At 35.1% G+C, this 14136-nt stretch overlaps 1 protein-coding gene across 1 annotated transcript in view; it reads left to right on the plus strand.

Moving 5' to 3' along the window:
- Positions 1–492: 492 nt before the first annotated feature.
- The window catches only part of LOC134675506 (uncharacterized), a 47437-nt gene continuing 33793 nt past the window's right edge, over positions 493–14136 (plus strand). The window contains exon 1 of the mRNA XM_063533770.1: positions 493–1047. Within this exon, the coding sequence (XP_063389840.1) occupies positions 1005–1047 (43 nt within the window). The 5' untranslated portion in view covers positions 493–1004. The remainder of the gene's footprint in view (positions 1048–14136) is intronic.

Below are 14136 nucleotides of genomic sequence, written 5' to 3' on the forward strand. Positions count from 1 at the left end.
TTTGTTTTGAGTATCGATATCGATCCAAAAAAAACAGTCATACTTCTGTGCCAGAAAATACCAAAATCCTGAAATAGGTATTATAGATACTCGGTAGTGTAGCAAGCCAAGTCACAAAAAAAACTGGTGATGCACCAGCCATATTTATGAGATGAGTTAATGTTTGTCAAGTTTGTTAGGTGAGTTTAAGACAAATCTGTTTATACAAAAGCTTAAACCACGTTTGAAACTTGATCCCTATCCCTACACAAAAGCGTTAATTGAAGATTGTACCAAACTTCGATATTCATAATAATAATAGGCCTCGGGACCGTAAGCCCGATGCGTTTACCTGTTTTTTTTATAACTTAAATTTGGAACGCCCGAGCGACAGAGACGGAAGATTCGGAAAGTAGAATCTCTGTCATGTTATGAAAACGAGCGATGCCATACCGAGGGCGACGCCACCAACAATGCACGACTGTTACTGGTTCTATGAACCGGCCGAATTAAAACTACACGGGCTATTTGGGGTGTAATCTTAATGCGAGCCTTTTCGCTTCGGCCGGGTTCACCCGAGCGGAGTCGGTGTGGCAACCATGCGCAGCGCATTCCACACCAATCCCGACGAACTTCACGCCAGTTGGGTCCCGACCGCCACCGACGTAGGACTGCTGCCGCTCGCTCCGGCAAAACTATCGTACAATAAAACAGAAACAAACTCAAAGTGTGTTAAAAGATTCCAAATTCGAATCTCAATTAAACACAGTGCTTATTAGTGATGGGAAGTGACCAGTGCATGGATTACGACGACGTACGATGACCGAAAGTTTAAGTTGGACGACCGAAAAAAGTTGTGGTCCTGTTGAGCACAAAAAATGCTCGTAGTGATGGCCTGATGGGATCGCAGTGTGGCCGAATCTGTGTAGTTAGTGATGTGAACTGTGATAAAAAAATTCGACAGTCACGTAGATGATTGTCTGTGTGTGTGATATATTTAGTTTATTAGTTACCAAAGAATCCTGATGATCTTATACATTAGCCTGTGTTTCATATTGATAGTTTTAGGTAAGTTTATTCATGAATAATAGTTATTGTGATGAATGCAACTGACACTTGAGTTATGTGCGGTTTTGATTAATTATTAATTTATGCAAGAGTACGTAATTGGCCTATTAAATCAACGGACGATGAATAATTGTTATTACGGCTATTTATTTGTAAAATAAAAGTATTTTTTAAACCGAAATAAATTTACAAAGATGGAATAAAACGTAGGACTTCGTAAACTTTGTAAAAAAAGTCAAGTGAATAATAAAATTGTTGATGAAAAGTTTAAAAAAAAATCGATCACTAGTAATGTTTAGCAATTTTTTTACGATAAAAAAAATTACTTTTCTAAAGATAAGTAGATAATAATCTCAAACATAATTAACTAAACAAGAATATAATATAAAGCTTGCACGCTTGCTTTACACGAAAATCACTTTCGTCTCCTAAACTAAACGCTAACTCAAATAACTGTTCCCCCGACGGTTGAACTTACCATAAACTATCAGTCCCGCCCCGACACAAGTAATTCGACTTTATGGGCCCCGTCAAATCCATGTTAATTAGGAACGGTATTAGATGTCACGGACCACACGCATTCCAAATTTAAAATAGATACACCAATTAACGACTCAAAGTCGACTTTAAGTTTGAGTCGTAAATCGCCGCTATTTTAAATTTCGAATTTTATGTAATGTTAACTGATTTGTGACAGAAATTTTAGGAGCGCACCTACTTAATATAATCATCACTCCGGCGAATTTCTTTAACGAGGAAAGTGTAATATCATTATAGAATTACGGAACTTGGCTCATTTTTACGGAAAATGTTATAAAAACAGAGATTTATTTTTACTTTATCATACCTGTTTTAATATTAAATCAACACAAGAAATCTTTTTTTTTTTAAATCAAGACATTCTAAGCTTCTTCACCTTTCTATGATATTTAAAGAGATAAGTATAATTGCGAACATTCTATCTAATTTCATAGTTTATTCATGTCACGAGTTTCCAGGCTTCTCAGAAATATAAAATTTCATTAAATTTGCACAGCAAAACAAAAATTTGTATAGTTAAAACATAACGTAAACCTCTAGTTTAAAAACACTGTAAAAACTAACAACCCCTTAAACTAGAGAGTTGTAAGACTCAATTTTATTTTTTACCTTTCTAATAGTCCTAAAAATAATTAGACGAAATAAACCAAAATAATAATAATATCGCACACCGTGACACCGCAACAATTTCAGAAAAAAAAACTGACTTTGACTGTATTGAAAATAAATTAATTTTCACCATGCATGATACAAAGCACCACAGGATTAATAGAGAAACGTAGACAGTTATATATAGACACAATTTCTATTTTTAAGCCTGTATAATACTATAAAGAGTAGGTAATTTGATTGTGACGTCACATGCTAGTGATTATAAATTCCATAGTAGCAATATCGTTTTGACAGTTCGAAAAGAGAAACTGATTTGACTAGTAGTCAAATACCCTATTATTTAAACATAGAGGTAGACAACAGGCTATATTCTCGCTAAAGAGTGATATCTTCTGGAGTTTCTAGACAACCTATATTGATTCTTTATTCTTTATTCAGGAAAACACAAAGTATAAGTTTACAGCTACAGCCAAGACACTTAAGTTACAGAGATTTAAAGAATAATCTGATATTAAGTAACATAGGTAGAGTTTTAAAAAATCCTAATACTTGATAAGAAATATTTTTAGTAATAAACATCACGTTTCGATGTTTTGCCGCCGGAGATCGTTCGTAATCTCATCCTCGTAAATTCACTATTTCCTTTAATTTACTGGACAGAAGCCAAAAATACGGACATTCCTAGACAACGCTGTAAGTTTTAGCGGAACGTACAATTTATGAATTGCCCTAATGATAAATGTGGAGGAAACGTTTTTACATGATTTATTTTGCATGGCATTTGCATGGTACGCTGGAAGTCTCGGAGAATTCATAGTGGCTGTCAGGAATGTCGCAAACGGTTTTTGTTTGAATACATTAATTATATAGAAAACTGTGTCGAGAATGTTATTCTTATAAGATTTAAAAAAACAATTCAATAATATAAAACTAAACGATATTCATCTTCATCATTGCATATCTACGTATTTTTCTGTCGACTTTTGACTAAATTTTTTTAGCGACTTGTGACAATTTTCTTAATCTCATAATGAAATTATTTACGTCTTAACTTAATAAGTAAATTCTTTTCTAAGATTAATTTTAAAACTTCGGTAATAAGCTAGTTTAGAAGTAAGGCAAACACGGCTACCTTTTCCACGGGAAAAATGCGAAAGCGCCTTTGCGAAAATGTCAGCTTATATATTTCTCTTCAGTAAAGTGAGGGTTATTATCTAAAGCATTTTAAAATGGTTAAACTTTTCAAAGTAAAAATATCACCTAAGTATAATTCTAAAGATCATTTATACGTGCGATCGGAAAGAATTTATCCTCTTGTCAGTCTTTGATAAGAATGATAAGGATCCTGACCGAATTTCCTTTAATCTTTTTGCATTTTCCAGTACAATTTTTCCTGCTCTCTACAGCGTAAACGAAATATGATCACACGATTTCTGATCACATTAAAGGTTGCACGCATTGACTACGTAATTTGTAAAATTTTCTCTATTCCAAAAACTTTCAGTCTGCCCTTGCCCGACTTAGAAATAGAATCGTGGAATATGTCAATCTTATTTACATCGAAGCCGTATCTCTGGAAACAGTGAACCCGAGACCGTAATTGGCAATATGGATACGATATGGAGAACGTAACCAGACCGTGTTATTTCGTTTACCGAATAACGTTTATATTTACAACTTGCGTAAATAACGTTTTATATATAATATTTAAACTTTCGCATTTTGAACACATACTCGTATTAACTCACATTTATAGACGGGTCTATCATGAAAATAAATACATAAAACAAAATAAAAATTAAATTCGCGATACTGAGTTAATAAACGTAGTTTTAAGGTAAATACTGGATTGAAAATATCGCAGTGTTTTAATGTTTTATGTTTTGGGGTAGCAAATTAATATCTACATATATCTATAGAAAAATGACGTCATGTTTATTTTGCTTTTGTCCGCTACTTAGTGAAATGATGATGATGATTATAAAAACTATCCTATATCCTTTCCCGGGCCTCAAACTATGCCTATACTTACTCGATTTCAACTAAATCAAACAAGACAGAGTTATTTTCTCATTTATAATAGGTATTAGTTTAGTAGGGTACTTAGTAAATCAATCCCTAAATACCTACTTATCTACCCAACCTATACATATCTTACGTACAACAATAAACTAAATTACAAATTATTCAAATAAAAAGTTATTCAAAATCGAATTTATCTTTTAGTAAGCTTTTGCCGAATAGTAAGTAAGATTTTCTTATCTATTTAGATAAAATATATGAGTTGCAATATTTCTAACCCATGTCTATCTTTAGACAGCTTTTAGACAGCCCGACTTAAAGAGATTAGATTTATAAAAAAAGAACGATTTGTAACCCTATAATTTATTTAACTGTGACATTGATAAAAATTCGCTCGACATTATTATAAAATTCACTTTTCTGCATTTAAAAGCACAACAATCGTATTAGCGCTTATCAAGTAAGTTTTTATAAGCTTTAAAATGATTGTTTTATGCTCATAAAAGCTAAATGCATAAAGTCAAAGCACTATCTTAATTTTATTACCGGGGCGTGCTTCGAAACGAGTAAAATTATGATCGAGTCAAAAACCAGCGACGCAAAATATGTTATCTTGGACCGATAATAAATCAATGGAGCACATTTTTAATCCCTTTTGGGCCGAGTTTGTGTTTAGAAAGTGCCCGATCCGAGGCCGTCCGAAGAAAACGTGACCGCACCACACGATTTTGGAGCTTCTTTTTTTTACCGTCTCATGTTTTTGTCAAAGTATTTTTAAATAGGTATGCGGTTTTTGCTTTGCCTTTGAAAATGATCTGGCATTTTTCGTTTGTCAGTTGTTATGTAAGTATTCATTGCTACTTTTCTAAAACGATTTGTATCTTTCGTGAAATCCAGTTGATTTCAAAACCCTTGAAATTATAACTGCATCGTTTTATTTTGTTCGCTTAATAGCATTTTAAATTTCATAATGTATCAATAGTACTCTATTAAATGAGATTATACAATAAAAAAAACACTGAGCGCATTACGTATTTTATGTAAGACGATTAACACGATTCAAAGATGTAACTTAGTTGCATTCACGCGACTGCTAGCGCCATCTGTCGGCGAGTAGCGAAACTTCCCGCCCGTAACAACCGCGTCTTCAATGAACCTTTAAGAAATACTTGACCTTTTTGATGCTTTGCTTGATTAAGTCCTTTTAAATAAAATTCCCTTTAATATGCCTCTTGAAGTTTTCTGTTCGTGATGGATTATTAAATTTCTCTTAAGGAGTTGAAATCTTTTTTATGGTTTTGAGTTTTTTAAATGAATTCAAATGTCAGTTCTTTGTCTGATATTGCTATAGCATGTGTTATTAATGATTGCGAAGTGATGTATTCAGACATTGATTGAAGTTATGTGGCCGCTTAGAGGAGGTAGGTATACAGGGTGGCCAAAAAAGTTTCATACATTTTGGCCGTTCCATTTTCTACGGGAGAGAAATTATTTTTCCGCGATTTCGGGGTTGGTGTCATTGTAAAAGTTGCTCAGAATAATCCCAAAACATCACTGGCAACGAGAAAGCACTTATTTGTCGGCCACCGTGTTTATTATACTTCACCCAGGGGGCCGATTTTTGACCGCTCGATTTCGTGTATTTCGTTCAATAATATCTCCAGTACCCGGCATTTCAATTCTACTAATAGAATTGAAAACGAGTGGCCATACCACTCGATTCCAAATTTTTATCGCTCGTATTTCAACAATTACCATTTCGCTGTTTTCCACCGATTTTTGAGTGACGAAATCGAACGCTCGAAATTCAAAATTCGGCCCCCTGTACTACCTTATGTAAAAATGGGAATTTGTAAGTAGATCATAAAAAATCGAAGTTAAACTTCGGACTTTAATACTTCAAATACCCACGGTTAAAAATGTACCGTATTTTTCTGAAAAATGCTAATTTGGTAAAAAACGGGAAACTCTTCTCCCCCAGGACAAGGGACAGGCATGTTAATGTGGCTGTCAAAAGTTTTTTTTTGCCGCCATATGGTGGAACTTTGTTGACATTGTTGTAGGGTTTATCGGGAGTTAACGTTTTATACTTGTTTGAAAAAACATGACGGGCATATTTGGAAAGTTTGGACGGGTGTCGTGAAAACGGACAAATGTTTAGTTTTATGAGACTTTTGATACCTATGTCCTTGTGAAATCAACTTTTATTTGGTAATAAATGTAACTGAATAATAAAACCTATAATCCTGTTATTTAACCTCCTTATTAAAGGGGCAATTCAAATCGAATTTTGAACTATAGTAGAAAAAAAGAGGTTACAAACAAAACGGCACAAATGACTACAACATAGGCGTCTAATGTTACATTTACTTACCGTTTTCGAGAATCAAATACCTACCACTATTTTAAACGTTCCAAGAAATTGACATCAAGTACCTACTTAATACTTTCCACAATGTGGAATATTATTTAAGAACCAAAGTAGTACAATACACACAGGTACCTTTCATGTATTAAATCCCAACTTTTTTTTATAGCACAGGCCGTTTTAAAGTAATAAAAAACTAGTGAAGAAAAAACTCCAAAACAGTCGATTTGTGTAATAATCAAATCAACGCCAGTGTCGTAAAGTTTTTCTACTGTTACAGGCCACCAAATTGAATTAAGATGAGTAACAACTACTTGCTTCATCGTAAAAATTTAATTACCGCTGATATTTCTCAGTTTTATATCGGCACGTTTTAAGTTTTTTATGGGCATGGCTGTATTTTTTTACAGCCAATTTAGCTGTGCATTTATTAGCCTTTTGACCGTTTGCGTTTTACTAACGATTGATATTATTATGGCTGTGCATTGTATTGTTTTGTGTGTGAATTATTAACCGTTGCATTGTGGCGCCACCTATTGGCGAGTAGCGAAACTATTAAACAATAGTCTGTTAAAGTTTCAGTATTTATAAAATACAATTATTTATATTGTTTTATCGACCTTCAATAATGTATGCAAGGTATGCTTTTGTGTTGTTATTCTTCAACCTACAGTGTTATAGTTCTGTGTTACGCATTTCCGAGAAGTTTATAGTTTACCTTCCCGTGATAGATTCCGTGTCTGTTTATTGTTTAACGTTAACGAGCTGTTTACAGTTAACCCTAGTTGAGCCGTTAAACGTGGCTTGTTTAACCTAACCTTACAACTTTCAAATAAACATCGGTTAAATAAACCGACACTTACCGGTCTAGGCCGAAAAAACGCTTCCGCTCCGAAAATAGTTGGGTTTACTGTAGGGTTCGCTTTTACTTTTAATTATTTGTAATTTATTGTGTGTCTATACACACTTAGACGTGTGTGGAATGAAATGTTCAAATATAACTTATAGGAATACTTACAAGTACATTAATGAATAATATGTGACGTCCCACGGGTAAAGGTACCTTATGGCGGTTGGCGCTTACGCTATTATTAACGCCGCTCCAATATTTTTGCGGCGCTATGCGACGTAAGCGCCATCCGCTACAAGGTACCTTTTACCGTGGAACGTCACATATTTTAACTTTTATATTATAAGTAGGTATATTAATTAGTATCGTTCGAAAATATGCTCTTGACCAAATCTCCTTATTTGCCAGATTTATCGGTATATGACCTATAATTGATAAATAAAATACTTATTGTAAGAATGAGTCAGGAATTGTGTTCAACTTTATTTGAAAGTACATATAGGTAGGTATATGTAGGTAATTCTAGGCATATCCTCATCTAGTAGCCTTGATTAGACACCCTTGATATAATACTCGTATAAACGTTTAAAAAACGATTTAACTAGTAAACGCTATATTGAACATTCTTATATAGTGTTAAACCGACCGTTTTATAGTATTAAAAGTTAAAATATAATATAAAAGTACTAACTAGACGGTTGTTAGTACTTTCATATTGTATTTTATCACTCTTTCACCGAATCAGTTAAACTTAGTCTTGTTTATAGCGGCCTAAAATATATTCGTGACATGTTTCATTTAATATTCCTCATATAGTAACGGAAGCGATATCCACCCTAACAATACGTCACCGGTACACTGAGGCCATTTATAACTCTTTAAAACCACTTTCCTGGCCTGCATGCCAAAATATTTTTATCGCCTCTTCGAATGTTTATTGCACTTTACGATCATTTTAACCGTTTCATACCGCTTTTAGTATGTTATGTTACATGTTTTAAATCCCGTGAAGTTCTGAGAAACGGATTTATTCGTGTTTCTTTGGTATAGAGAAATATTATGTTTTTAGTTTTTTTTTATTTATCTTTGCTAGTAAAATAATATTTGCTCGCTCAAAGCACATTCAAAGGAACTTGGAAAATCCTTAGACATAATGCCCTGCATAAACATTGTATTATTTACAAGTACAAACGGATAAGATATCAATGTGATATGCGATTATATTGTTTAGGATTTTATTAAAATAACAGAAGATTTAATTATGATGACAACAAAGAAAGCTTGAATTTAATAAAAATATTATTGCAATATTTTTGTTGCTGAGACGCAATTTTTTTAGAGATATTGTATTTTAAAAGCCCGCATTGACGAACATGCTTTTTGTACCACATTAAATATATAGGTACTTATCTAATCCATACTATAATTTTATTAGTTTAAGAGGTTTTATTTTAATATTAATATTCGTATAATTCTGTTTAGACCTCTCAAACATATCAACATACGGCGATTGTATATTGAATCATTGTTGTAGCTCAATATCTCTCGTATAAATATTTGTGATCATCAAAAGTTATACCTTTAAAACTTTCTCGTATTAACGAAATATTCTCGACAAAAAATATCAACCCTCTCTAAGGGGGAAATGCCCAAAGTTGAACCATTGTGTAGTCAAGACGGATTCCAATTGCTCACAGAGAGGTCAGAGAGAGGCGAGTTGAACGCTCGAAATAATTAATTTTGATCCCAGGCCAGAAGTATAATACTCTAGACATTTATTAAAACAGATATTAAATAACAAAATAAATAAATCATAAATCTAGTATAATACTTATACAAACAACGTTGATTTCTTTAATATCTCATATTTCTATTGTTATTGTACACCATAATTCCATCGAGCGACGCGTATTCCTGTTTGCCACCATCATTGTATTATTAAATAAATTTTATTTTGACGGAAAAAGTTTATGATGATGACAATTGTCACAATATTTAAAAGAATTGTAATTATTGACAGGAAATGAGTTCTGCGTCGGAATTTCGTGACTATTGTCGTGTTTCTTGTGACAGTTGTCTGAGTTGTCATTAGCTTCGCAAAATAAGTAGGTACTTATTTATTAGCGATATAATGGAGTTATTTTTTTAATTTAAATTTTGATGGCAAACAATCACACCGCCTGTCCGATGGTATTTTCCCGACTGAACATTCATTTGGAATACTCCAGAACATTGGGTTATCATCAAATTGGAACTCGCGGAGTTGACGAAACTCCGAAATTACTAAGTTCATAATAGGACCCCGCTGATAAGATTCAGGGTATTTTGATTAAGGCCACAAAGGGTCACATGCGTGTAATATTGTATTCGGACGTGATATGACAATGGTACGAGTATGATAGCATTTGCCAATCAAGACGGATTCAGAATGTTGTAACTATGTACTTATCGTTATATTTGAATTGGGAAATACAGTTTTAAACCTACAAAATAAGTAGCTAATTATAAAATTAATCCTTTAAGTGGCTTAATTTAAACATATTTGACGAGATATAAAAATAAAATTTGCTAACAGCACGTATTCATTAATATAATTAGTATAATTACCAATAATTAACATTTTTAACTTGTTTTAGGAATTCATGGCAGTATTTCATCCTATTTTTATGATATTGAATAATAAAAATGTTCTGTTCCAAAGTGTTCTGTTGCGCAGGATCGGGACAGGTGGCACGCTCTCGTTTCGGAGGCCAAGATTCTCTTTGGATCGCTGAGCCAAAATAGTTAGTTAGTCCTGTTCTAAATTTGATTTTCTTCGCAACAAGGGTAAATTCAACAGCTAAAAATCGGAACGTCCCGAAAAATGCAACACACCTGGTCAGTTGGTCACCCTACTTAAACTATCACTGACCGCCATTTTAAAAACGAATTTTATTTCCGTTATCCTGATCCATTACGAACTTACTACGTTCCGTTTGAAACCACATTCTAGTTATCTACCGCACTTAACCGGGCCCTTTTCTCAAAACAGCCCGTTTTATTCGAAAACTACTGTCGCTTAAGACCGTATGTGTGTGAGCGGGACGGAGCCATTAGCGCTATCTTCCCGACTCCCTCTATGGAGTGTGGAGTTTATTAACACTCAAACAATAATCTAGACTTAGGTACTTAAGCTTAGGTTCTGAGCTGGCAGTGCATAAAAGGCTTTTTAGGGAGATAATAGCTTTTGAACTGTATTGTTCATATATGGTTTGATCATGAGATAGGAAGATGCAATAGTAATGCGATGCGAATGCCTGCCTTAGTTAATGGGCAACGTACGCCGCCACCATACACTCATTTTAAAACGGCATTCAGGAATAACATGACGCTCTGGGCTGATTTAGACGGTGCGCGTAATCGCATGCGATTTTAGATACATTGCGGACTGTTGGTTACGTCTAATTCAACCGACCGATCAAAAACCGGTCAATGACACTCAATAAATCATATTAAAAAAACTTGTATTTCAAAAAACGGAGAAACAGAATATTTTACCGCTTGATAGGAAGTTAGTAACCTAGTATTTCGCTACTCGACGACAGATGGCGTTTGCTGTCAACAAGTTGTTGTATGTTTACTGAATAGGAATGAAGCTTTTTCGTTGCATATTAAAAAAACATGACATTAAGAAATATAATTTTATGTAAAGTATTTTCTTTAAAAAGGCGCTAAGAAATAATACATTTAATTTAAGTGATGTTCTAAAAATTTATAAACGGTTTCGCTTAAAGTAAGATATTTAAAAACCAATCACCAAACTTCTCACAATAATTTCACCCTGGATGTACCTACGAGTTTAGTATAGATAGATAGAAATAGTTATTTACGATACAAGTGCGAAAAATAGGAAATTCGAAACGAGTAGCGATAAATTCAAACACGACCGAAGGGAGTGTTTTAATTCGACACGAGTTGCGAATTACCTATTCACACGTGTATCGTACAACGTTTTACAGTACATATGGCCCTTTAAACTTTTGAGAACGCACGAAAAGTGCTATTTTACGCACTAGTGCGGAAAAATAGGACCATATGTACTGTAAACTCTTTATTGCACACTTCAATAAAAGATACAGTTTCTGGACAAAAGAATTGATTAAAGATAGAGGCAGACAACGGGCAAGTAGGTATATACCAAGTCCTACCATTAAGTACCTAATACATTACGTGCCCTTAAAAATAACCTTTTCCTTATATTCTTAAAGATAATTGTCATTCTTTCTCCGAGTGCCACTTAAGTTGCCCATTTAGAGAAAAAAGGGCCCTTTATGTTTGACAAGAACCGTGTTTTGAGGTCGAAAAGTGCCCTGGCGTTATCGACCGCTTGACCGTTTAAACGTCCAACAACGCTTGTTGACGACGACTTTAGTCGTCAGTGTTTAAGTTAGTGTTATTTAGCTACATGCTTTCGTTTACTACTTCTTTTTAGGGTTTGTATCGAAAAGGTCAAAAATAGTATTTGACTGAAGTTCCGGTTTCAGCAAAAATCATGTTGCGGCCGAAGGTTCGGTTAATCGGTTTCGGCAAAAAAACTGCCGAACCTTTCGATCACGCCGAAACTGTATTTTCGGTAGTGTCCGGCTGAAGGGTCGGTTTTGGTCGAAAAATGTTTCATCTCAATTGTTTTAGCGGTCTAAGTGTGAAGTGGTAACCAGGCAGACACAGTTTTGCATTTATAATATCAGTGGGGATATACAATGAGATAATACTTACCCTATAAACACCCTACTCTCAAAATCGATTTAGATTCCAAGACATGAATAAAACAGTTGAACCACGCCTCATAAGGACTCATAAATAGCTAAACTAAGCTCTGCCCTTGACCTATCCCATCTCGAAAGGGCTTAAGAGCCACGAAACCCTTAAACTCATATATCCTTTACGAAGGATATGCGTCTCCGAAGCCATTAAATATTTATAGGAAAGTAAGAGACGAAAAAAGGTGGAAAAACTGCCAATGTATTGCCAAAGGAGCCAGACCCCGTAATAGTGTAGCCAGCCGCCATTTTGAATTGACCCACAGATGTCGTCCATAATTATTTTCCATCGTCTTTTCACGAAAACGTACGAACGTGTCTTGTCTACAGTCAGTCTTGGTACAAAAAGTACTGAGGTCGACTGAAATAGCATGACAAATACGAACGTATCCGAGAAAATATACAAATTATGCACTACATCTGTAATCATACTCTTCACATCGGACTAGAACATCCAACATCGGACGAATCTTAAATCCCGGTATTGATCCGAACCGACATTGGCCCTCAATACCGGATGACAAGATGAATTCGAACCAGTGAAATTGTCATGTTTTAAATTTTTCGTTCGTATTTGTCATGCTACTTCAGTGTCACCGAGACTGACTGATATAGCAAGACACTTTCGTACGTATCCGGGAAAATACGATAGAAAATATTTATGCACTACTTCTGTAGTGACTGAGTCTATGACTCGCGCTAGTTTTGTAAGCGAATGGAATGACATACGGAAATCTTTATAAGAATGTCTTGGTTTTTTATTGCTTGAGATTTTGCGTATGAAAGCACTTTGGCCTTTGCACGTTTTGTTTCTGGTATTTGAAACAGTCTTGAATTAACCCTTTGAAATTCGAGAACTCTCGAAAGGCTCGGAACCGGTTTTTTCTTCATACAAAAATACCGGTATTATTACGTTCTTTTTCGTTCTTTGGTTTATTATTTCGTTTTTAATGGGACAATCTAATACAGTGAAACTTGGTTAAGTGGGACCTGGATAAGTGAGAAACCTCCCGACACTCTAACCGCAATAGAATTTTTCCTCGAGTAATTCTCCACAAAGTTTTTATTTATCAGTTCGCGGCGGTTAAGAGGTTAAAGACTGTGATAAACGAAAATAGCGACAGAAACAATCTCAAAAACATAATTATGTCGCTGTCCCTTGGCTACGTAAATTATGCAGCAAAGATATTATGTTTCGCCTACGGTGTTCCCAGAAAATGGGTCACTTTTAACAAGTCCAGTTAATAAAGTATCCGTAACCTGACACTAAATAGGACCACACATCGACTAGTATAAGGGTTCCGTCACACAGGCGCGTTTTCCGGGCAGGACGTGAGCGTTTTATATGTAATGGCTCTTCTACACGATGGGCCAACGCCGGCCACTCCAAGGGACGCATTTATTCGTTAGAGGGAGCAAGTGATATTGCTATCTCATTCTACCGCATGGCTGCGTCCCTTGGAGTGGCCGGCGCTGGCCCAACGTGTAGAGGAGCCATAAAAGCGGCGAGCCCTGTTCACGTCCTGCTCGGAAAACGCGCCTGTGTGACGAAGCCTTAAGAGTCCCGCCCAAGCTCGGTTCTCCATACAAACGTAGTTAAGGATGACTCACGTAAGACTAAGCCGTGTCCGGGCCTTTCGGAGCTTACTTTTCTATGACATGACAGGCGATCACGTGATGCTTTCCATAGAAAATGATGCGTCGGAAGCTCCGGCCTGGACACGGTCCGGTCTAACGTGAATCATCCTTTATGCTCTCATTTTGATATGACTAGCTAGATTGCTCTGAAACTTTGTATTTACAATAGGATAAGGTATAGCTAGACCTGTAATTAGTCAATGTAGCTTCAGATACCATAGTTAAAAAAATACAGCGAATTTCGGTTTTTCATACAAAAC

Source organism: Cydia fagiglandana, chromosome 22 (assembly GCF_963556715.1).
Source record: "Cydia fagiglandana chromosome 22, ilCydFagi1.1, whole genome shotgun sequence".
NCBI lineage: Eukaryota > Metazoa > Arthropoda > Insecta > Lepidoptera > Tortricidae > Cydia > Cydia fagiglandana.